The sequence below is a fragment of the Kwoniella pini genome, chromosome 8, assembly GCF_000512605.2.
Source record: "Kwoniella pini CBS 10737 chromosome 8, complete sequence".
Lineage (NCBI taxonomy): Eukaryota > Fungi > Basidiomycota > Tremellomycetes > Tremellales > Cryptococcaceae > Kwoniella > Kwoniella pini.
Window position 1 is genome coordinate 574,629 of NC_091723.1, and position 24,909 is coordinate 599,537.

Genomic DNA, 24,909 nt, shown 5'->3' on the forward strand with positions numbered 1-24,909 from the left:
ACGTTTGTTGAGTAGTGTCAGAAGGGAGAAAAAACATATACATGCATAATAAGTGGAGTTCGACACTCGTTGATGAAATCTCTACTTGTCAAACTTTATCATCCTACAATTTTTGAAATTCTTTTATTATTATTTTGTCAATTGACAATATACATTGCATGATTCGGTTCTTTAATGCTTATCGAGTTTACATACAACAGTGTAGTCATTTTATCATATTTACCAGACCCATCAAGGCTTCATTACTGACCTCCTTCATCATTTCTTGCTTTTCTTCACGCTGTTTCCTTCTGCTTTCTCATTTTCAAAGTACCACGAGAGGACTTCGACCATATCAGCTTTCTTGGTCTTACCACTAAGAGATATATCTGGAAATCGTTCAGATATCAGCTACATTGTATCAAACGGATACCAAGAGGCAATCTGGCAATCTTTGAATCACTTACCATGGAACTTTGCGTAATCTTTGATATCTTGCACTTTGACCTGTAAACATCGTTAATTTAGCAATAAATTACTTATCGAGGGGTTCCCGGCCTTTAAAAAGGTCTTCTCCTGTAGTATTATTCAATCAAATGGACACTTGACTCACCTTATCTAGCTTGCCTAATTTCCACAATCCTCTTAAATCCTTCAAATCCTCCTCATTCATCTCAAGCGCAGTGTCAGCCGAAGGCCCGGACTTGGTCGACCGCTTCGTACCTCCCTTGAGAGATTCAATAGCTCTCTCATCATCTTCAATAGATTGATTGAATTCAGCCATGAATTCTCCGGCGGCTTTATGCATTCCCCACCATTTGGGGAACGTCTTATCCAATTCTTGAGCTTGAGATGAGGCGGGATCAAAATCTTCTTCGAATGCTAAAGATTGCAATTGAGCGTAATGATATGCTAAAGCTATTCACGAACAGCAATTAGCATGCAGATATATTGGGAAACCAGATATTGCCACACATTGCTTACATGGATTGGGGTATGCTTCTGATCTATAATGTCCAGCTTTTATTCTCAACCTTTTCACAATATTAGACATCAATTGCGCTTGGCGATCCGTTGCTATACCGATTAATATCATATCAGCGTTTAGCAATATGACGGACTATGAGATGACTCTGTAAACAAACCGAGCAGATTGTCCGTCATGTTTTTAGGTGGTTGTCTGATATCATCTCTATATGGCAGAACAATCACATGAAATCCAGGAGGTTGATCTTGTCCACCATCTTTCGTAAAAGTTTCTTCCTGCGGTATAAGAACGCAAAATTCCGGTTGAGTGTTGGTCCGGAATCTACAGATAGCTAAAGCATGCTTATCGAGCTTGACACATGATTTAAGCAAGGCAGCGAAAGTTCGCGTGGATCCTGTGTAGTCCTGTTCACTCTTGTCAGCATGAATTATTGTAAATAGGAGAAATTCGCGTACGGTCTCGTTCGGATAGATGAAATACGAATGTTTGAGGTTCTCTTCGAATGCCAGGTGCTCGGGAGACTGAAATCCGATGATTTTGATTTCTACCGGAGTATGAACAAGTAACATTCGATCAGCTCAACGCTTGTAGTATCCAGCGACTCGGTCGACGACTAACGAGGTTGTATACCCATCGACTTGAATTCCAATATCTCATCACTAGTGAATTGTAACTATGGAGGGACTCATCAGCCCATACTCAAAGGTCATATTGTCAATAGCAACTCACTCTAGTTCTAGCCACTACTTTGGGCTTTTCATCCGGCTTGATTTGAACCTTCATCTTTTCTGTCAAGCCATTAGCTTCTGCCACTTCTTCCTCTTCCTCATCCTCTTCGATGAAATTGTCTGCTTTTCCATCTTCAAGCCGTAAAGCTTCATCGGCAACTTCTTTTTGTTGCGCCTGGGCGTCATCGCTTTCCCACCAATTTGGCTCGATCACGTTTTTCACAGTTGCTTCATTTCCAAACTTGAATGCTTGTCCAATCTCAGTGTCCTTCAGAACCGCCCCAGTTTCCTATGATACAGATATATAAGGTTAAAGATACTTAATGAGCATGTCCCCGGTGAGATCAAAGCTTACAGCTGATGTGTATTCAGATTTGACCAAAACTTCCTCGACAGTTTGACCCCTCATTCTGACTAATTTAGGTTGCCCTTTACCTTGGGAGGAGAGCATGGCATATCTAGCAGGACGAGGTCAGTCTGTATAGACTCCACGCACTCGATACTTGATCATCGCTCACCCGCTTACACCAATTTCGATTGTCCCATCTTTACCACCGAATTTCAGCGGTATACTGAATTGAACCCGTTTTGGTGCATGTCTTATCACCAAATCGTTCATGACTTCGGCTAGTTCCGCTAGACCATCGATATCCGGCTCAGCATCGGTCTCTGGTACATTCTCATCCGGCTCTCGTTGGAGTATATCCTACGATTCAATCAGTATACTGCCTGTAAGAGGCGTGATTTCGAACGACTCACATTCCAGTATAGAGTTGGGTTGAATTTGTAATCTGGACGATCTACAAAGAACGTATTTATCGATATCCCATACGATGACAGATCCTGGAGAGTATGATGAAAATTTCAGCTTGAAGTCTCTTTGATATACATGCCAGACAAGCTCACACCGTACACCGTCCTAGCTGGTTCTCTATTCATCTTACTCCCCGGAGGATAATCGCTATCTGTGACCAGGAATACCCGTTTGTTTCCAGCTAGATTGGTACCTCTAGATTCGACCCAAGATAATCAGCTTCTCGTTACTCCGCAACGTATCAAGGAAAGAAGGCTAACTCACGCGTCTCTGAAAAGGAAATTACATGTAACCAATACATCCGCGATATTCAATTCTTCTTCCTTATCACATGGTGGAAAGGTCAAGCCCAAGATTTCAGGTTGAACAGTCTTGTGACCATCGTCCTCATTTTGAGCATCGTATTGATCTTTAGCTTTCTCTAAAAGTTTGACTATTCTTTTGATTTCCTCTGCACTTATGGTTCGAAGATTTTGGTAGACTTGTGTACCGGGTTTATAGGATGCTTGAGAGGATGAAGGGGTGTTTCCTGGCTATACGAGGTTCAGGGGCAAGTTAGCTTGAGCGAAGCGAAGAGGTCTGGAAGAAGCAATTACATCTATATCCCACAGTAATACACCAACACTATCCGCTGGACCAGTTATAACTTTACTACGCTGGATCTTGACAACAGCTTCCAATGCCTGATGTAAAGCGCTTTTACCTCTCACAAGGACATCTTCTTCATTGGTAGTGTCTGGAAAAGGGGTTTGCATGGATCGAGAAGCATCGATGCAGAACAAAATGTGATCCCGAGATGCATAGGCGTACTATATCACTGAATCAGTTTAGAAGATTTGTCTACAATGAGGAAATGTTAAGCTGACCTCGGAGGTGTCTACCAGGTCATCTTCATCAGGCGCTTCTAGTGACTCCCAAGTTGGGATATCTCTGGGTCTATCACCATAATACGATGTCATTGGGTGAAGGTTTTGCTGCTTGTGCGCTATAAAACATGTTGAAGTATAATCTCAAGTTTATAACACCCCATTGATTGTTGACAAGGTTGATCGACTGACTGGGGACTCCGCACTCTGTCATGTCGTAGAATCCAGTCAACTGGTGGCGACTACTAATAAGCTATTACACGTGTCAATTCAATTAAAAAGGGAGTAACGTTATTAGCCTCTTTTGGTTATCACTTTGTAGAGTAACCTTACTTTGTACCCGGTATTCATCACCGGTCTTTCAAGTCAACTGGAAGCTCACCAATCTTAACGAGATACTCGACATATTGTGCCTCTCGAGCTATCGATACAATGTCAATGCCCCCACCTCCTCCCCCGAACAAGGGGAAATCTCCACAATTAGCGCCATCTAATCCATCGACCACCACCAAATCACCTACACTATCAGCATCTTCAGCTAGATCACCTCGAACAAAACCATTACCAATGACAGGTATAACTCCACCTTCTCAACCTGAACAATCATCGCAAGATCAAAGTGCTGGACCAAGTCATGTCGATCCAGAAGTACTAGCAAATGCAGTCTCCAAACTTGATATGATACGTTCTGCTCCTGCTCCAATGTCACAAGTAAATTCCCCTGCTGTAACACCTGGTGCTAGTGGTGCTTCTTCACCAAAATTATTCGGTATACCTGGAGGAGCACAAGCTCCTGGAGGTTTAGAAAGACTACCTAGTCATGATGGTAATAAGAGTGTTCCTGGAACACCTCATTTTGGTGCGCAAACTGATTTGTATGTCTCCCTTATCTCTTGAGGATGAACTATTTAATCATCACATACTGATCAAATCATGTATTCGACAGGTTGAGAACGCTTGATGAAAGTACGAAAATTTTGAGACAAACCTCCAAAGCTCCTTCGAGGGCTCCTTCTGTATCTGGAATAGGAACAGTTGGTAAGCTCTGTATAGCGCACCGTTCTTGCATCGAGCTTATATACCTGCGCAGTCGAGAAACCTGATTATTCCGAAGCGAGGATTGTCGTAGCGATGGTTGGATTACCTGCTCGTGGAAAATCGTATCTCAGTAACAAGCTAATGAGATATTTAAGAGTAAGATCACATAAGATATCAGTTGCTGCTTTGCCCCAAGCTCACAATGACGTGTAGTGGCTGGAATACAATGTGGATGTGTTCAATGTTGGTCAACTGAGAAGATCAAAAGCTCGAGCAGCCATGCAAACGTGAGTCATCCTACCTATCTCGTAGTAGGGTTTCTGACAGAACTGGATGTACGCACAGAGGCGGAGGCAAAGTCGATCATTCAGCCACATACTTCTCTCACTCCAATGCCGAAGCTAGCAGAATAAGAGAACAGCTGGCCAATGAGTCGCTCGAATCGTTGATTTCATGGTTGAAGAAGGAAGGTAATGTCGGTATTATGGATGCTACAAATAGTACAAGGGATAGGCGGTGAGTATCTCATTATCGATCGTTATAAAACAATGCCGGCTAATCTCGGTCCTTTGCTGTAGAGAATGGATACGACACAGGGTTGCGCAAGAACCGAATCTCCAATTGATGTTCCTCGAATCGTTTTGCGATGATCCGGTCGTCATAGCCGCCAATGTCGCCTTGAAAGCTTCATCTGGTGATCCCGATTATGCTGGGATGTCAAGGGAAGATGCAGAGAGAGATTTTAGAAAGCGTATCGAACAGTACGAATCTGTTTATCAGACTATAACGGAACCTGATATTTCATATTGTCGGATCCTCAATGTGGGTCAACGTGTCACCATCAACCGGATCCAAAGTTATCTGCAATCCAGAGTAGCGTTTTATTTAATGAATCTGCACCTAAAGCCTAGGAGTATATACCTGTCTCGAGTGAGTCTACTGTTCTTCTTCGTATCGGCGCCAATCCTGTCTCTCCTATCACTGTCGCGTCTACATCAAGGCTTGCTCGACTATCGGCTGATACACACCATCTTCAGCACGGAGAATCCATGTACAATGTGGAAGGTAAAATCGGAGGAGATTCAGATCTATCGCCAAGAGGATTCGAATATGCCAAGGCGTTACCTGCTTTAGTAAGGGATAATATCGGTGATGGACCGCTCGAAGTTTGGACATCAACACTACAACGTACTCAACAGACAGGGAGCTATTTACCATTCGAAAAGAAAACTTGGAAATCCCTTGATGAGCTTGATGCAGGTGTATGTGATGGGATGACTTATGAGGAGATCGAGGAGAAATATCCGGAAGATTACGAATCCAGAGATGAGGACAAGTTCAATTACCGATATCGAGGAGGAGAATCGTATAGAGACGTTGTTGTCCGATTGGAACCTGTTATTATGGAGCTGGAGCGACAGGAGAATATATTGATTATTGCTCATCAAGCTATCTTGAGATGCCTCTATGCTTATTTCCACGGAAAAACACAAGAGGAATTGCCTTACATCAAAGTGAGTAATATGTTGAGATGTTTTGTGTATTATTTACTTGACTAAATAATGTTCAACGGAAACGCAGATCCCCCTACATACTCTGATCAAAATCTCGCCTCGAGCTTATGGATGTCACGAAGAACGGTATCCATTGCCCATTGCTGCTGTGGATACACATAGACCAAAGCCGAAAGGTAAAAAAGGTGCAACACCTTCGAATGGCGCACCGCCTCACGAGGGGGAAGAAAAGCCAGAGAAAGCTGAAGAGAAGGCAGACTTTGAGACTGACACAAGTGTAGCAAGGGATTATTTTGGTGATAAAGCTGGCAAGGGGATTGGAGTGAAGCCTGAGAGTGTATCGAGGATATTGGAAGAGAAAGTACAAAAAGGAGACATAGTTCCTACTGCTCAACACGAATCACATAAGGAGTAGAAGGGTAATTATGTGTCACAATATGGCTGTTATATGTCGACATGAACGCTGTTGTAGGACTTGACTGGACTTGATGCATTGATGCACTTGCAATTGTTTGATGCAGTTAAAGGGCTTTGTTTACCGGTTATCAATCGGCGATCTCCGCCCAGCATAATTGAAATTTTCCAAGTATCAGATGTCCGGGTAACTTGGGAGAGGTATTTTGACAATTTTGAAATTACATTACTATTTGGTTTTGATAAATACTGAGCATATAAGAGCAAGAAAGGATTGCTCAAAATGCCAAAATCAAGAGCATCAAGAGGTATACTCCTCACTTCGAACTTACCTCAACTTCAAAATTTGATCAAGGTGAATTGATTTCCTAATTCATGTCATCAATCTTTTGCTAATTCTTTTTGGAATTTTTTTTCAATTATAGCGTGATCCAGAAGGATATAAAGAAGAATTTTTAACTCAATATAATCATTATTTATCATTATTAAAATTACAACAAGTTTCTTCAATTTCATCTTCTAATTCAAATGTAACAACAAATTCATCAAATGTTGATAAATCAAATGAATTATTTCAAGATTTAATTACATTTATTTCACAAGTTTCACAATGTTATCCAATTGAAACTAAAGAATTACCTATTCAATTTAAAGAATTATTATTAGGTAATTCTGAAAATGGTGGTCAAAATATTGGTAATGGACAAACTGTTAAAGGTGATTTAAGAAGAACTGTAGTTAAAAATCTTGTTATGTTAAGAAATAAGGAAATTATTGATTCTATCGAGTAAGTATATCTATCCTTTTTAATATAAAAAAATAAAATATCGTCAAAATTAAAAAGATATTCAATTCAATTAGGTTATTACAAATTCTTTTACCTCTTTTACCTCAAGTTCCATCTGCTTTAAGAGGAATGATTAGACATACTATATTAACAGATATTAAAACTTCTAATCAAAAGACAAAAAATCATCGTTTAAATAGAGTTGTACAAAGTTTATTATTTGGTATGGTTGAAAGTGGAATGAATGCTCAAGTAATTGGTGATAAAGGAAAAGGAAAAAATAAGGAAAAAGGTGGAGAAGCTATGTGGGCAGTAATGATGGTAAAAGAATTATGGAAAAAGGGAGTTTGGTAAGTCGATAATATTTGAAAATCAATTTACAAAGCATATTGTACAAAATCTTTGATCTTGTCGATTTCCCGCTCATGACAATTTTACTTTGTTTTAGGAACGATGCGAAAACTGTATCCATCGTAGCTCTTGCAGCATTCCACCCAAATACAAAAGTTCAATCTGCTGCATTGCATTTCTTCCTTGGGTCGGATAACGAAGATGAGAATGAGACTGATTCGGATGAAGAAGAAATTAGAAATGCCAGAAGGGGAGTTAAAAAGATGGAACATCGTATGGAAGTTGGGAAGAGTGGTAGAAAGAAGGATAGGATGTTGGCTCAGATGAAAAGAGAGACAAACAAGGTTAGCCTCATTGATCTAGACCGATTTTTTAGCTGAAGACAGAAGCTGACTGGTCGAAAATTGTTGATTGTAGAAAAGGGCAAAACATGCAGCCGGTCTAGGAGCTACGCCTAATTTCCCTGCTTTGGAATTATTACATGATCCTCAAACTTTCGGAGAGAAATTATACGACAATCTGCATAAACACGGTATGTTGGAATGACGCATCACAAGGATATTTGTAAAACTAAACTCACGTATTACAGATAAAATATATTCGCTTGATCATAAAATCTTGATTATGCAGCTTCTCTCTCGAGTCATGGGCGTTCACAAACTTTGCGTTCTCGGTTTCTACAGTTACATCATCAAGTAAGTCAGCTGACCACATTTCCTAAAATCTCCTACAAGCTGATACTCCTCTCATAGATACTTGACATACCATCAACTTCAAGTTACCCTTATCCTCGTTTCTCTAGCTCAATCAGTACATGAACTTACCCCTCCAGACGTACTTACACCTGTAATCCGAAAATTGGCTCAAGAATTCGTCCATCCCGGTGTTGGAGCTGAAGTCATAGCAGCTGGTTTGAATGCTATTCGAGAAGTTTGTAGACGACAGCCTTGGTGTATGGAGGAAGATCTATTGAGTGATCTGATTGATTATAGGAAGAGTAAAGATAAGGGAGTGGTTACTGCTTCTAGGGGTCTCTTACAACTATTCAGAGAAGTCAATCCTGGTATGCTCAAAAGGAGAGAACGAGTGAGTACCACTCTCTTCGAACCCTCTAGATGAGCGTCAGCTAATTATGCGACTTGGTATAGGGTAAAGCAGCTTCAATGGGTCTTATCGGTAATCAAGTATTGGCCTATGGACATTCTAAAGATGCTGCAGATGGTATAGAAGGATTAGAATTATTGGAAGAACATTTCGCATCATTGAGAAAAGAAGAAGATGGAGATGTAAATATGGGTGAAGAAAACGAAGATGAAGATGGAAAAGGATGGGAGAATTGGGATGTTGATAGTGATACTGGATCTGAATCAGAAGGATGGGAAGATGTTTCTTCAGGAGATGAAGATTTGGATATTTCAGATTCAGATGATGAACAAGATCGTAAACGTGATAGAGAAGAAAAGAGAAAACTTAGAAAATCTAAACAGAAAAATAAAAGACTTGGTAAAGATGATGAAGAAGATAGTAACGATGAAGAAGAAGATGAGAATGAGGATGAAGAGATGGATGATGGTAAATCAGTGGTATCAGTAGCTACAACTGCTATATCTCAAGATACTAAAAAATTATCTTTACTTGCTCAGCAAAAGGTGAATCATTAGTAATACAATAAATCAAATGATTAAAAAAAGCTGACATGATTTGATTTTTTATTTGATAGATTTTAACACCAGCAGATTTCGCTTTATTAAATGAATTACGTTTAAAAGCAGCAAAAGAATTAGCAGAATCAGGTGGAGGTTCAGGAGCTAAAAGAAAATTAGCAGCATTAGAAGCTTCAAAAAGACATATAGATGGAGATGAATCAGAAAGATTTTTAACTGAAAATGAAATTTTAGGACCAAGAAAAAAATTAAAATCTACTTGGGAAGAAAAAATGGAATTAGTACAAAAAGGTAGAGAAGGTAGAGAAAAATTCGGTAGTTTAAAAGGTAAAAAACAAAAAGGTACTCCTTCAAGTAGTACAAATAGAGAAAAAGCTAGAAATAAACCTTTAATGATGGCTGTTCAGTAAGTTTTTGGTTTTATCTAAAAAAATAATATTTAATTGATCTGGTTTTACTAATAAATAATTTTCATAGTTCTAATAAAGTTATGCAGAAAAAGAAAGCTTCTTTAAGAGATAAACAAATTAGACTAAGAGCTGCAATTGATAAACAAAAGAAATTGAAACATTAGGTAACTATTTCAAGGGGGTTCCTTATCAAATCAAAAGCGATATTTGAAATTTGGCTTTTCGTGTATTTGTACCTTATACTCTGTATGCATTTTGCTTTGATGTACGAGCCAAATTCCATCTTTGCGATATGATTACATCAACAATTTAAAACGAGTACGACCGTCCATCAATTTACCTATATTAATAAGCTCACTCCGACGAGTCCTAGTATTCCAGCTCCGATGAAAGCTGCATTTCCTGGTAAATGCGTATTTGTTTGTGCTCCAGATGTTCCACCTGTACCTGTACCCGACGAAGTAGATGCAGATGCAGATACAGTCGCGGATGCACCAGATGTATTTGACCCACTACCACTTGTTGAAGCTGAAGCGGAAGTTTGATTGCTAGATGAAGTTTCATTATTATTTCCATTCCCTACTAAACCAATTCCATAAGCCTTTGTAGAAGCTCCATCTAATGCCCATTTAAGTCCTGACATGACATGATTTATGAAAGTTTCATCTTGCCAAGCTACATATAGATTTATCAACTTTTGCTCTCAACTTGTATAAAGTTAGATTAACTTACTTGAATTTAAATGACCTAAAGATGTATAAAAAGATCTACCAGGTTTTGAAATACCTTGAGATAAAGGTTGAGATGATAAAGGTGAATCAATATACCATGCTATAGGATGGGGATCACCCATTGATGGATAATTTCCACTTGATGTTCCGTTATCTACAGAACAGAAATTAATCGGAAGAGGTTAATTGCCTCTTTTTTACTCTCGAGAGATAGGTTATACTTACTGACATAACTAGTCTCATCAACGGAAAGAAGTACAACTGCACCGTTATCTCTTGGATTTGATCGGAAATAATATACTTCTTCTTGCTATTTTGGTATATGTCAATTGTCGTATGGTACCGGTGAACATATTCCTGTAAGATAACACTCACAAATGACCATCTATCAGGAACATTGGCAGTAGCAGGATGAGTATTATTTATCCTTGTGAATGTCTATCCAATTTTATATTAGTGAGTAAAACTAACTTATAAGCGGCTTGTAGGGAAGGAGATGACCTACAGCGTCTTGTATAGGTGGATGATAGTCAAATAATGCTGAAGAAATTATCCGGATCATAAGCTTATCATATCAAAGAGTCAAGTAATCTAACTTACCTCCTACAGCTTGTTGATAATTTTCATCGTTAAATAAACATGCTGAAGCTGAATGAACACCAGTATATACACCTCCTGATTGAAAGAAAGTTTGTAAAGCAGCTTGACCTGATTCATCGAGTACTAATAGAAAGTCTGTCTATTAAATCTATTCTATCCTTTGGATCGAAATGGAATGGACTGACCTTCATCGGAATTCGATACGAACATAACTCCATCAAATGTCGATAAAGATTCATTTGTAAATAGACTTTTATCTCTGTTCAAGGAATCAATTTAGAAATCACCTTTTCATTTTATGGTTTAGATTCAAAGACTTACTCTGAGAAAGTAAACTCTACGCCATATTGCTGAGCATTATCACCTAATACTTGTATAGCTGTAGGTATTGAATCATGTCTATAGCCTGCTGTCGCCGTATAAACTAAAACTTTTGGTGTAGATTGAGCTTGAGCCATAATTTCTGTTGTCGTCATCAATGTAGCTGAAGCAATTATGATTGTCCGGAGCATGTTTATCGTGAACTAACAATCATATATATATATGTATACCAATCTCACCGATACACACTAAAAGTAGATATATTTTCGTTATTCTTTGTTATTGGGAACTAAAAGCTTGGCAATGTAAATAGATATCTGCCGAAAACAAACCGGTTCACGTGGTATGACGCAATGATTCGCGACTGCCTTTTTTGGATTAATGTTGAAAGATGTAATGAAGCATTTACAAGCTAATTACAATCTAGGCATCAGGTAATATTGTATGAAATTTGGTGATATTCATTCATGCCCATCTACTCTGTTACTCTTACACTGTTCCTTCTGATGAAATAAGCGATATCAAGAGTATTTAAGATATACAATGAACATGATGTTTCAACGCCTTGTTAGGTCATCATTGATACATGATTTAAGGGTCAAATGACATCCAAAGGGTACTTTCAGTCGCTTTGACGATAACAAACTCATTTCGAAGCGCCAAATAGAAGTAAGGGAAGATATCGACTGAACGAAGCGACAATTTCAAAAGATGGCATGGTGTTTTACTCTTATCAACCATACATTTCATTTAAAGAATACTCAAAAAGCGTATCATCGATATCAATGCGGATCTAAACACGATCAATTGATAGCGATCTATACACGATCTTGCCTATTTAAGGCTGAATGGGAATTATAATCTCCATTTTCAATTCCTCATCTCGACAAAGCATCAAAAAAACCAAAAAAGATAAATTGAAAATATCACATCCTTATCCTCTAGGTTCAATTAATATACCTATCGTATCAGTGTCACATCATTCAAGTCGTATCAAATCTTCTTCAAACAAATATCATCCACTGGTCATATCGCTTGATTCTACTACACATAATTGAGAGAATATAGAAGATTTTGGAAGATCATTACCATATCCTTGGACGAATTCCAATTTTCATAAAATGATGATGAGATGACTAGGACGAAACTAAGAAAAAAATGTATGGTTCAAGGTGATTGGGATTTAATTAGAAATGCTGATTTGAATGGGTTTGATGATTGGGAAGAAGGGGATTATCATTGAATGGACAGTACGAATACCGATTAGAAGTCATCTCCGAGAGATCGATATACGCTTGTAAATGATATATGTGGGACAATACTCTGGTTTCAATGTGTGTTCAAGAGCAGTTTACTTGTGGTAAGATACGTAACATATTATGAATACAAACCGGAAAGTATTTATATATTTCGATTAAGCTTGTGAACAAATTTGCGTTAAAGTGACACTCGGCTAAAGAGCAAAGCCCTCATCTATCATCTCCTTCCTACCCTTGATCAAAAATACAGTTCACTGAAACGTAAATCTGAGTCAAACAGTATTTCCCTTAATCAATCACCAACCTCTCTTGCCTTCCCTCAGTTTCACCTAACATTGGCGAATGACCAGCTTCTACATTCCCAGACTTCTCAGCAACTTCTAATTTCTTCTCAAACCTTGCATTAGCAGGTAAGCTCCATAAACTTGTACGATTTTCGGGATTTCGATGAGCGTCAATCAATCCTTTCCCGAAATCACCAATACAAAGTAGAGAGAGTAAGAAAGTCGATAAGAGAATTATGATTGAAAAGATCGCTATGGGACCAGTACGATCAGCTTAGTATTTGAAATGAAGAGCCTGCCGGATTGCTCACAAAAAATAGCCATTGTAATTTTTGTATTGCTATATAGCCCTTCCGTACGAGGGAGCCATAAAGTAGCAAGCTTATAGCTACAGTAAATCGAGATCTTAGCTGATTTTCCATACAGTGTGCGATTTTCTTGCTCAGCTTACACGAAGTAGGCGATCCCAGCGACTTCTAGTACGAGACAGACGTACATGATCCTGTTTGCACGAGAATCAGCTCGCAAGTAAGTAACAATGGCTTTCAGCGGAGAGCGATGTCACTCACGGTTTATTTTCTTTCCTGAGTGCCCATCCACATCCTAGCATGAAGAAAATGACCAAGGGGAAAGCAATGATGGTGATGATGCTTCAAATTGGTGTAAATGCCTCTCAGCGTTGACGTTGACAGATGTAGAAGAGATTCATATACGTACAACTCAGCCTTCTTAGCGCTCCATGCTGAAGCCAGAATGAGCATCTACACCAACCGATTTGATCCTGTCAGCTTGTTAAAGTACGGAAACTTGTCGTCTCAGCGAATCATGACTCACCGCAGTACAGAAGGCCAAAGCGAAGAATAGTAACATCTTCAACAGACTGATCATAGTTTGATAACGGGTGTGTGCTTCTAAAAGTGATAGAGGTTGTCAGAAAACATGTTAAATTTAGTTTGCCGCACTTACTTCTCAGTTCTGGCGAAGCTCCAACCAAGTGAAATACTGCCCAGCCGAATTGAGCATGCACATATCTGATCAACACACAGAACATGATCGTGCATAGACCGAAGATGATAGGTGGTACGATCATCAATCTCTGTAATAGGTTGAATAGTGAATCTGGACCAGTGCAGTTCTAACACAAATTATTGGCATTCCCGTCCAGATGTTGTGTGAAGAAAAATTCAACTTACTTCGAAATTGCCGCATGCTCCCGGTACACCGTTTTCATCGCTCAAAGCATCTTTTGTTTGGGGAATTTGGAGGATAGAGTAGACTAACATGCACAAGTTGAAGAAAAGGTGCATTATAAGCTATTAGGGATATATCATATTTTATTAGTCACTGACAAAGCAACCCAAAAAAGAATGTCTTACTGACTTGAACTATATTTCTTGCTCTCAAGCCGTCGAAGATGTAAAGAACGGAAAATATCCTGCAGATTACATCAGGCTTGGGTATCTAGGGAGTCAAGGTGAATTTACCTACTGAGCCATAATGAAAACCGCAAGATATACCGGTACTTTAGAAGTCAGTATTCAGTGTATAGCTCTTCATTTCTTATATTCTTCTGACATGTACAATTAGTTGTACACTTACCCGTTCGGACTTTTGCGTTTTGAGCTTGAATATTAGCCTGCGTCATAGAGAAAGCCTCAGTATCGTATAGTGGCATGCATAAAACTATCATGGAGATAAACTCACCTGTACCAAGCCGAATACTGCAAACGCTATACCGGTGATGACAACCGCTTCAAAAGCAGCTGTGCGGTATCCAGAGTCAGTCAATCTCAATTATAGTCCGTTGCGACAGGGTGATTTTTTCATCGAAAGTCATTTTTGTTCCACCTCCTTGACTACCAAAACGCTGAATACTAGGTGACAAAGCTATTTAATGTCAATAAGAAGAAACCCACCAGTAGCCATGTACACCTTTTCCAACCTATTAGGTAAAGCATGACGGTTTTGCTTAAGCTGGTTCGCATCCATATCGAAAGGTTCTCCGGTATATGTCAATGGTGAATGTTCATGAGATTCTTGTTTTTCGAAGAGATTACGTTGATGAGGCATTTGAACATAAATTGCCCAAAGTCACTTTGCTTTGGCTTTGTTCGTTTTTAGAGTAAAGTGGATCAAAGGACCTAAGAGTGAGTCTTGAGATTCTGATCCCTATTTTTTTATGACGCTCGGTCGTTCGGGGATATTTTCCTTTATATCACACAAGACAAACGAGGTGAGACGATGACGTCGTGCCAATCACTAAGCATCAAGGAAAGGCATCTTGCACATGAATTGGTTTCTTTTCGATGAACTTGCCTCTCTTGGACGATAAAAGAATGTCAGATTGAGCGTCTCAATACCTATCTCATCTTTTGTATGGGAGATGCAGAATGGGTGTGAATTTTTCGTATCATAGATCTTACTGAACAGCATGGTCATGAGACCACAGATATTTCCGAGCCAAGCTGGGGTTATCCGTCTATGAATCAGAGTACGTATAAACTCCATCAAGATTTCTAGAGGGGGAAGCGAGAAGCGCAAGAATAGACTACTCTACACAGAACATACTTGGCATACTTGGATCTGATTGAGTAATAGAATCAGTGGTCAACCTCCACTTGACCTTGAACCCGCACCGCGTTATCTTGCACATGGTGATTAATCATGACGTGTGTATACGGATGAGATAACTGGGAAGTGGCGGACAGCTGATAATGTCACATTAACTGGCCGCCGCGCATCATAACCGTAACATTGAGGAGGCAATGTTGACAACAGCCGATTACAGGGTAAAACCATATGTTCTGTCGACCACTTGCATTTGCATAAATTGATTGTCGATTATATCAGACTTTAGAGTCGTAAATCACCCATATACACGCGTTCTAGAGACTATCATAGACAAAGGTGAAACTTACCAACCTACCTTTGTTCGGGACATTTTGGTCACTACCGGGCCGAAACAACATCAACGACTTTTGACGTATTCGTCAGTCAAAGTCTTTTCATCTTGTCAATTCTTAAAAATCTTGACTATCTCTCAGAATACATCAGATTGATCTGATCTGATCATAAATACCACGCGAAGCTATCTAGGTGTATACAGATTTGAGAAATTCAAGATAGTAACGAGATGTCGTTAAATCATCATATACCAAAGAAGATTTCCTTGGCACCTAAGCGTCATCATGGATTTCAATTCTTACTCTTCTTGCTAGGTCTACTGCTACCTCCTATTGGTAAGTCTTGTTGTCTTTAAGATTACTAGTAAGCGTGAAAACGGAATTAGTGAATTGAACGAAACGAGGTGTAGGAGGATGCTTTTATGGGTTAGAGGAGCAAAAGTGAAGAAAGCTGTGTATAGGCAACATAGATTTCAATGACGCTCTGACCTCAGAGGAGGTACTATTTGAATGATAGAACCGGCACTGACGGTGGATTGCAACCTCAGCCGTCGCGGTGCGTTTCGGTATAGGTACAGATTTCTTTATCAACGTGTTCCTGTGTATCTGTGGTTGTAAGTTTTTCGCACCTTGTCTGAGCTGTACCCAAGCTGCTTACTGATCTGATGGGTCATGTAGACTTCCCATGTCATTTCCACAAGTAAGTCCATGTCTCCTCATACTTACGCGATTCATTGGAGCTGACTTACACTTTCCCCATTGTTCAGTTTCTACATCCAAAATGTCAGAAATAACCAAAATCGAGCACGTACACCTAAGTGGGCTATCAAGGTAATTCACTCTGTTCCTCTTATGACATTCGACACAAGCAGATCGCAAAAAGTCGCATGTGCTGGCGCTGACATGACACGTAGTACGGATTGGTCGACAATACTGATCGAGAAAGACGATTGAAAAAGAGTCAATGGTCTAAAAGATTCGACGAGCGAAATGCTCATTCTACCTTGAGAGATCAAGAGTTGGAAGAAGGCGAAGAGGGTATCAATTATGATCCTACTACTACTAATCCGGAGGAGATCGAACGAAGACGAAATGAAGGACTTTGGACAGGTGAAGATGAGGAGTATTACAACGAGGGTAAGTCATATCTCACACTCAGTGGTCGATTTCATTCGCGGACAATTAAGGCGGTATGGCTGAACTGAATTTGGTGAAATTGTAGATCGAGCGCCCAATCAAAGGAACTGGCACTATCCCGCTAACTTTGAAGGTACTGTAGGAGATGGAAGATCTTACAAACGCGGTAAATCTGGTTCATCAGGTGATAGATGGGAGGTGAGTCTAGCATTCAGTGGCCTTGTATTACCATCATCGATCTGGCGAAAGCCGCTGACCTTCATGGTCATCATAGCGAGCGGCACGCCGATCATCCAACGCTTCAACATCAGGATATCCACCTGCAGCAGCTACAGACACTGATGTACCTGTATGGGGCGAAGATTACGGATCAAAGAGACGTTCATCGAAAGTAAAGAAACCAACCAAAAAGAACAACCAACATGAATGGGCAAACAATGCGGAATACGATAATGCTTGGGCTCAAAGTAACGGTTCATCGAGTAGTTTGAATAACAACAAGTCGAATGGCAGGGCAAATGGCAATGCGAAACCAGCAAACTCGGGTGGAAGAGCTGGTGGTGATCCTAATTGGGATCATGAATTCTAAGGCTATACAGAGCTAAATGCCGATGGAAGATATTCCGTCATAATCAAAATGGGTAGAGTACGCATGGAATGATGCTACGGCAGAGCAAGAAGGATACTGTGCGTTGGGGTGGAAGAAGTCTTCCAATCTAGTAAAATATCGTTATCGAAATACCCCACTTTTTCGAATATATACCCAAACCCTCACGGCTTGATCAGACAAGAACCGTTGTACTTTTTCTTCCCTCTTCGGTCAAGAATGAAACTCCTTTTGAATGATATATGTAGTTTATGCCCTTATTGCACCTTGACATGCATACAACGTCCGATGCAAGAAAGCGAAGCATTTTCCCCCACCTCTTGAGGACATCTTCCCTTTCTAAGCGGAGCCTCCTTGACCTATAAGAAGCTGAGAAATCTCGTAAACCCCCTTGTTGGATATCCCTGAATGGGAAAGATTCGGACTTCGTTCTTACGGAGTACATGAAATATCAAGTGATCGACGCTTTAGTTGCCTGAATTGGCCCTCAAAAACATAACAAAATCGGTTTAACCGGTACGGGCATAAACTAGACAAGCTAATTGAATGGTTACCCTTACACCGGCGGTTTGTCATATCCTTTTTTTTTACAAATAAAACAGTCAAATCAAGTCAATTCGCATTGTTCAGCAGTAATCACGAAATTAACACCTAATCCTTGCTGTGCATAAAACATCTCGCTTACTTCCTTTTTATAGCAACACGACGGATCGATACCTCTTAGGATCACACTTGAACGTAACAACAACGACATCCTTTCTAATCACGCATTCTGTTACATCCGGAGCACCACACCTTTCTCACTCCAGCACATAATCCATACCTCCATCTCTCCAGGATAACACAGTTGGAGCCTTATAGATAAGCTGTTTTAGGTGAGATGGGTGGATGTCTTAGATTGTGAAATCTGCAAATCTCGGATCCACAAGTTAAGTATAAAATAGAATTATAGATAGATAAATGTCCATTTATCAATCTTTTATCTCATTTCGACAATCTATTTCCCCCTTCTAGAGTGCTGAATTCACTACGGCAAGATGTCTTCACCTACAGCACCTCTTTTACCACGTTCTCAACCTCCTCGACCCAATCCTTCTCAAGTGCACTCTTCACCAGTAGTATCAGTTCAACAACGTTCAATACCACTCCATAAACAACCTTCTGAACCTCTCTTTTCAGAACATATCATGTCTGTTGCTTCAGGCTCAGGATCCAATTCAAAAGAAAATAGAAATATAAATAATACAGATTTAACAAGTAATAGCAGTGAAAGTGGACCTTCAAGTAAACGTTTAATTACACCTACAACTTCAGGTTCAAATTCCAATTTTACACTTGGACCAGCTTTTTCAGCTAAAGAAGTTGGAGTTGGAAATCAACAACATCCATTAAGTAAACAAGGATTAACAGCTTCTTCTTCAACATCTGTATCAGGATTATTATCATCAGGTTTACCAAATCCTAATGGAAATAGTACTTTACATACACCAATAAATTATTACTATAATAATACTACGAGCGTTAATAACAGTGTTAATCAAACTCCACAAACAGGAGCAAGTAAAATGGCTGCAGCAGCTAAAAGAGGATTAGATGGTTTAACTCAAAATACTTCTTCATCTTCAATGAATTTAATTAAAATTCAACAAGATGAATTTTCAAATCAAGAAGAAAAAGAAGAAGAAGAAGAAAATCATCCATTAAGTGAAAAAAAATTAAAAGAAAAAGATTATCAAACTATACATACATTAAATAGATTATTTCATTTACCTTGTAGATGGAAATTGATTAGACCTTTAGGACAAGGTGCATATGGATTAGTTATAAATGTACAAGATAGTTATTCTGGTGAATTAGTTGCAGTTAAATGTATAACAAGAGTTTTTGATAAAATAATTTTAGCAAGAAGAGCATTAAGAGAAATTACACTTTTAAGACATTTTGGAGGTCATGAGAATTTAACAGGATTAATAGATTTAGATAATGTCTGGGAAGGATATAATGAAATGTAAGTAATTTTAAGTTGATTTGGTAATTTTTGCTAAAAATACTAATTATCGAAATTGTGATGATTTTAAATCAGATATCTATATATGGAGGTGAGTTTTCTATCACTATATATCAAGGTAAAGGTAGCTAATTTTAACGTATTGACAGCCTATGGAAGCAGATCTTCATCAAATAGTGAGATCAGGACAAGCATTAAGTAATAGTCATATACAATACTTCTTATATCAATTACTACGTGGTATGAAAGTGAGTTATATTCAACAAAAATTAATGAGTGGCCAGCTGATTTGATTATTCCTCAGTACATACATACGGCAAATGTGATACATCGAGATTTGAAACCTGGAAATTTGCTTGTAAATTCGGATTGTGAATTAAAAATTTGTGATTTTGGTCTAGCTAGAGGATTTAAACCTGTAACTGGTGAAGATGATCAGAATGCGGATTCGAAATTGACGGAATGTGAGTGGTTGTGGCACTGTCCCGTTATCGTATGCCAGATGTATGAACTGATAATTGATTCAGATGTCGCAACGAGATGGTATAGAGCTCCGGAAATTATGTTATCGAATAAACGATACACTACAGCTATTGACGTCTGGTCAATAGGTTGTATATTAGCGGAATTGTTAGGTGGTAAACCCCTATTTAAAGGGAAAGATTATGTGGATCAGTTGAATTTGATATTGGGTGTTTTGGGAACGCCAGATGAGGAGACTTTGGCTCGAGTCAGTAGTGACAAGGCATTGACATATCTCAAGACTCTACCTTTCTCGCCAAGAGTTGATTTCGTTGATCTCTTCCCAGAGGCAGATCCGGAAGGTATGTCTGCGTTCTGTCGATCTGCCAAAATTCAAGGCTGATTTTATAAATACAGCTCTCAATCTATTATCACTTCTCTTAGCATTCGACCCTGCTCAACGTATAGACGTCACACAAGCTTTATCTCATCCTTACTTAGCGACATATCACGACGAACTAGATGAACCTGCATGTCCAGAGATCTTTTCGAAATGGGAACAAGTCGAGTCATTAACGACCATCGAGGAGCTGCGTGAAGCGATAACGAAAGAGATAGAGGAATTCAGAGCAGAAGTGAGGAATATGGACGATGAGGAATACTATGATGAAGAAGGATCCGGGGAGGGAGGCGAAACTTGGCGAGTTGATGGCTTGGAAGACGGCGAACAAGTCAATATGTACGCTTCACCCATGCCTGATACGCATCTTACACAAAACATCGAAGGTGGATTACCTATACCCGCATCCGAGTTTGTTGGTACATCAAGGGACACTTCACCAAAAGCCAATTTTTCACCGCTTGTTTCTTCATCTCCTTTGGCAAAACGACAATCTATAATAGCTGCTACTGTATCACCTGAAAGACGTAAATCATCAATTGGTTTATCAGCTAGTAGACCACGTACAAGAGATGCATCACCAATTACACCTGCTACTGCATTATCTGAAGAATCTTTCGGTAATCCTTTCAGTGCAGGAACAAGTGGTGGAAGACAATCAAGAAGACAATCTGGAAATTCAATGTCATTTAGTATGTCAGGAGGTAATAATAGAAGACCAAATAGTTTCTTATTTAATCCTTTTGGTCAAGGTATGACTCCTATGCCTTCTTCAATTGGTAATCAACAAAATTCTGGAGATCAAAATGTAAATATCAATACTGAAAGTGGACATTCAAGAGAAAGAGGCGGAAGTGGACATTGGAATAATTTAAATGCACAAAGTGGAAGAAGAAGTAGAGCACCAAGTCAATCTGGAAGTATAAGTCATTTGATTAGAAAATTAAGTTCTGTTGATTTAATTAGTCTGAATAATGAGAATCATCATGGACATAATTATGGAGATGGACACGGTCATGATGGGGAAGAAATTCCTCCCATGACTGTTAGTCCAAGTGATGCACCTGCAAGTGAGGTAAGTTATCATCTTTGAATATTGTCCATATTCAAAAAAGGTTGTTGATATCTATATTACCTCGCATAGGTACCGAAAAACTTTTGATAGATTCATGAATCATTTTCTTGTTCTCCCGTTACTCTCTCGAATAATCCTCTTTCCACTCCCTTCACCATCTCGTCTTCTGATCTGAAGCCCTCTAAGAATTCCTCGTCTCATCGGCAAATGTGGAAGGCTATAGTAAGGACTAATGTATTGCCGGATGACATGTATGCATATTTGAAATCATTACAAAAATAATACATAAAAATACAATATATATACATATAAGAAGTATAAAAACAATTCTTTTATTAAATTATTTATTTACAGGTCCTTTATATTGTACATTACCTTCACTAACTCTTCTTCCAGTATCAAACCAATTTCCACTTTTTAAATTATAAGATTCTTTGTTAAAACCATTATCAAATATTGTATTATCAAATTTTTTAATTTGAACAATTGTTTGATCACTACCTTCTCTATCTCTTTGTGGTCTTTGTTGTATTAAATTCCAATTATTTCTACTTTCTCCACTTTCTAAACTATCTCTATTTGAATAATTTTCAAATTCACTACTTTCATTATTTTCAATCTCTTCTTCTTCTTCTTCTTCACTTTTATAATTTAATAAAATAGGAGATTGTTTATTTTCATTTAAAATTCCATCACCTAAAATACCTAATCCTACTGAAGCAGAAATTGATCTTGGTAAACCAGGTCTTGATTTTCTATTATCATCGGTATTATTATTAATTGTTTTTTTTGAATTTGTTGTTAATCCATTTTTACCAATAGATGGAATTGTTAAATTATCATTTTGTTGATTATTAATATTATTAATATTATTATTATTTGATTGATTATTTAAAACTAAACCTAAACTATTTACACGAAGTTCTAACCATCTTGCAAAAGTTGAAGACATACAAAAAGAAGCATAAAAATCATTTTCTACTCTACTTTTCAAACTTAATCCTTTAGTTTTGAAAAGTAAAGGATTTGGTCCATTATTACGCAAATGATTCAAAAAATTTGGTAAAGAGAAAGGTCGAATAACTCCAGTGGTATGAGATGTACTTGCGATTGAAGAAGAAGATCCTGAAGGTGAAGGAATAGGTGAAATGGAAGTTCCACCTGGTGTGGCTGAAATAGTTGGAACAAGAGTTTGAAAGTATCGGTTCAAAGGTACAAGGAAGCGTTCGGTTAATTGTTGGAAATACGTTCTCAAAGCTTCGTTACCTTCAGGATCTGTACGCAGATTCGCAGATAATCAGCTCATCATCATGTTGAAACACGAATTCTACTTACCGTCAAATTTGCCTTCAGCAACCAGCCCTTCCAGACGTTTGAGCAGAACTCTGTCTTTCTGTATACCCCTATGACGTCTACTTAGGAAGCCTTCCGGCTGATCCTTCATACTGGGACTACTATTCGCCACAGCTGGACTAGTACCATTCTGAACTATTCGGCGTGTCCTTTGTGATGGTATAGAGATTACGTTCGGCCAATGACTAGCTGCGTTTCGGAAAAAGGGATTTGTCACTCCTACGATGACTCCAGCTTGTGGTTTATTCGAATTGACCAGCAATGAAAAGTCGTGGTCATGAATGTGAAGATATGGTCTGAAGTCACCTGCCGGAGGTATCTAATTTCATTCTGGATTAGCTTGACCGATCATCTTCAGCACGATGCATCGCAGCTTACAGGTCTTAACAGATCACGTAGCCACCATACAATCTCGGAACATGTTTTGGGATCAGGTGCAATAATCAATACAGGCTCGGCCAGTATAAGACATTCCCATAAAGACCACAGGGATGGAAGAAATGAAGCGAACGCTCTCAATGGTGTAGATGTGGGCAAAGCTGCCAGGATCTGGAAATTGTGGCAAGATAGTATTGTCAGTCATCACTTTACACTTCGACCTCTTAGTAAGATTTGGACGTACAGGTTGTTGACTGGAGGGCGACAAATTACCAAAGGCTCTTCCAATTTGGGGCGATTCAGTTGTATCCGGGAGCTTGACGTTGATCAGGTCAGTTAACATAGGTAGTTCCAGAATAGAGTCCGGCGTAGGATCGGGCCTGATCAGTACCATCAGCTCATCGAGTTTAATATTTTGTAAGACCGAAACCTTGTGGGTTCAACCTACCAGGAAGCTATGGAATGGCAAGCAGCTTCCAATGCAGAATAACCAAACTCAAAAAACGTAGGTGCGACCTTCTGAAGTACAGCCGAGAAAAGCGTAGGAAATGGTAGATGAGTAAGAATGACGAGGGATTTCTTCAAGTTGAGGTATTAGTTTTCTATGCGCTCTCCAATCGGAAGCTATAAGAGCACTCACCTGCATATAACCTCTAGTGATACCTTTATCTCGCCTTTGTTCAAACCATACAAAACCATATAACCATTCTCTACCTCTTTCATCCCATCTTCTATATTCTTCAGCTTTATCTCCTGCTTTTATCGGACCGAACCCAGATCCTGATGATTCTGATAATCCAGGTGTATCGATGCCATTTCCACTCCCTCCAGGTAAATTACCAGCTTCTCGAGGTGGATCTCCAACTTTTAAATCTGTCATTTCTTCTTCAACTGTTTTGACTACTCTATCTGGCATGGGTGAAGGTGGTTCAGGATGATGAAGAGAAGATGGATCAGGAGGAATATGCCGTATTTTGAATGAGAACAATATTGATCCTTCAGCGAAGAGTGAAGTATCTGGGAAAGAGGAGAATGCACTAATTGTTTATCTAGAAGATTAGCGATACTGAAAACCCTCTCCTTATTAGTTATGCATCTAAAAACTTACACATTCTCTTTCTCACCAGGACCCCAACGTCTATCACCTGCTCTTCTTTCAACTACAGGACCTCTTTCTAAATCGAAATTACACACTACTACCTCTTTAACCCATCTTGACATTCGTTTTGATACGTTTTCACTAACCAGTGGTGGAGGCCTAGGCTCACCTGGTCTTCTACTCCATCCTAATTTATTTGTTGGTGTTGTTAAATTACGAGAAGTAGCTGACATTGGAGAAACACTTCTATTGATACCTGTATCTAATGAAGGAAGTTTAACGTTTAATGAACGTGATCTACCTAAACCAGATGATTGTCTTCTAGTTGAAGGTGGTTTATTACTTGGTCCAGCTTCTGAAATAGGTTCATCATTGAGACTGACAATTCCTACATTAGAATCAATTGTACTTGATGCAACCGATACGCTGGGACCAGCTTCAGGTTGAGTAGAAGGTTGAGGTGATCTTGAGAATAATGATTTACCGAATAACCTTTGAGGTGCGGGTGCAGGTACAGAAACGTCTCTTTCCCTAGAATAAGATTTAGGTGCTAAAGTATGATCTTCAGAAGTTTGCGAATTCGCAGATGTCATTGATCCTGAAGAAGATGGTCTTGAAGATGATTGAGCTGGAATGTGGAAATGTGAAGATGAAAGGGAAATATCTCCACTATCTTCATCATTGAGCGGCATTCCGCTCATGTTGATGAATTTGCTCGTATCGAAAGGCCGTTATCATG

The 24,909-nt window shown here is 39.0% G+C and overlaps 8 protein-coding genes across 8 annotated transcripts; 4 read left to right on the forward strand and 4 right to left on the reverse strand.

Moving 5' to 3' along the window:
* Window positions 1–258: 258 nt before the first annotated feature.
* On the reverse strand, window positions 259–3,468 carry I206_105962 (uncharacterized protein; the record flags this gene model as incomplete). The annotated part of the gene is made up of 15 exons (XM_019156515.1): window positions 259–368; window positions 447–486; window positions 593–897; window positions 964–1,056; window positions 1,125–1,371; window positions 1,423–1,511; window positions 1,586–1,640; window positions 1,697–1,984; window positions 2,051–2,153; window positions 2,214–2,401; window positions 2,455–2,538; window positions 2,602–2,704; window positions 2,774–3,042; window positions 3,106–3,318; window positions 3,376–3,468. The coding sequence occupies 15 exons, from the start codon at window positions 3,466–3,468 to the stop codon at window positions 259–261; spliced, it is 2,280 nt and encodes a 759-aa protein (XP_019010317.1).
* Window positions 3,469–3,807: 339 nt separating this feature from the next.
* I206_105963 (uncharacterized protein) lies at window positions 3,808–6,342 on the forward strand (the record flags this gene model as incomplete). Its single annotated transcript, XM_019156516.1, has 8 exons — window positions 3,808–4,250; window positions 4,322–4,413; window positions 4,466–4,569; window positions 4,627–4,700; window positions 4,759–4,929; window positions 4,992–5,343; window positions 5,451–5,927; window positions 5,995–6,342. 8 exons carry the CDS (start codon window positions 3,808–3,810, stop codon window positions 6,340–6,342), a joined length of 2,061 nt encoding a protein of 686 aa, XP_019010318.1.
* Window positions 6,343–6,624: 282 nt separating this feature from the next.
* Window positions 6,625–9,717, forward strand: I206_105964 (uncharacterized protein; the record flags this gene model as incomplete). The annotated part of the gene is made up of 10 exons (XM_070203218.1): window positions 6,625–6,696; window positions 6,767–7,128; window positions 7,203–7,478; window positions 7,577–7,823; window positions 7,897–8,011; window positions 8,069–8,174; window positions 8,232–8,565; window positions 8,628–9,128; window positions 9,200–9,549; window positions 9,621–9,717. 10 exons carry the CDS (start codon window positions 6,625–6,627, stop codon window positions 9,715–9,717), a joined length of 2,460 nt encoding a protein of 819 aa, XP_070059319.1.
* Window positions 9,718–9,893: 176 nt separating this feature from the next.
* Window positions 9,894–11,396, reverse strand: I206_105965 (uncharacterized protein; the record flags this gene model as incomplete). The annotated part of the gene is made up of 8 exons (XM_019156518.1): window positions 9,894–10,228; window positions 10,286–10,438; window positions 10,510–10,594; window positions 10,660–10,722; window positions 10,790–10,824; window positions 10,885–11,007; window positions 11,070–11,143; window positions 11,206–11,396. The coding sequence occupies 8 exons, from the start codon at window positions 11,394–11,396 to the stop codon at window positions 9,894–9,896; spliced, it is 1,059 nt and encodes a 352-aa protein (XP_019010320.1).
* A 1,356-nt stretch (window positions 11,397–12,752) lies between these two features.
* On the reverse strand, window positions 12,753–14,818 carry I206_105966 (uncharacterized protein; the record flags this gene model as incomplete). Its single annotated transcript, XM_019156519.1, has 13 exons — window positions 12,753–13,000; window positions 13,060–13,136; window positions 13,200–13,250; window positions 13,318–13,398; window positions 13,466–13,509; window positions 13,583–13,659; window positions 13,715–13,883; window positions 13,942–14,061; window positions 14,129–14,183; window positions 14,237–14,270; window positions 14,348–14,384; window positions 14,453–14,511; window positions 14,665–14,818. The coding sequence occupies 13 exons, from the start codon at window positions 14,816–14,818 to the stop codon at window positions 12,753–12,755; spliced, it is 1,206 nt and encodes a 401-aa protein (XP_019010321.1).
* Window positions 14,819–15,881: 1,063 nt separating this feature from the next.
* Window positions 15,882–17,377, forward strand: I206_105967 (uncharacterized protein; the record flags this gene model as incomplete). Its single annotated transcript, XM_019156520.1, has 7 exons — window positions 15,882–15,987; window positions 16,200–16,265; window positions 16,330–16,351; window positions 16,419–16,482; window positions 16,566–16,788; window positions 16,874–16,986; window positions 17,063–17,377. 7 exons carry the CDS (start codon window positions 15,882–15,884, stop codon window positions 17,375–17,377), a joined length of 909 nt encoding a protein of 302 aa, XP_019010322.1.
* A 1,055-nt stretch (window positions 17,378–18,432) lies between these two features.
* On the forward strand, window positions 18,433–21,358 carry I206_105968 (uncharacterized protein; the record flags this gene model as incomplete). Its single annotated transcript, XM_019156521.1, has 6 exons — window positions 18,433–19,403; window positions 19,479–19,494; window positions 19,553–19,651; window positions 19,708–19,867; window positions 19,931–20,227; window positions 20,283–21,358. The coding sequence occupies 6 exons, from the start codon at window positions 18,433–18,435 to the stop codon at window positions 21,356–21,358; spliced, it is 2,619 nt and encodes an 872-aa protein (XP_019010323.1).
* Window positions 21,359–21,680: 322 nt separating this feature from the next.
* Window positions 21,681–24,871, reverse strand: I206_105969 (uncharacterized protein; the record flags this gene model as incomplete). The annotated part of the gene is made up of 7 exons (XM_019156522.1): window positions 21,681–22,615; window positions 22,676–23,012; window positions 23,072–23,242; window positions 23,316–23,451; window positions 23,520–23,650; window positions 23,712–24,108; window positions 24,180–24,871. The coding sequence occupies 7 exons, from the start codon at window positions 24,869–24,871 to the stop codon at window positions 21,681–21,683; spliced, it is 2,799 nt and encodes a 932-aa protein (XP_019010324.1).
* Window positions 24,872–24,909: the final 38 nt, after the last annotated feature.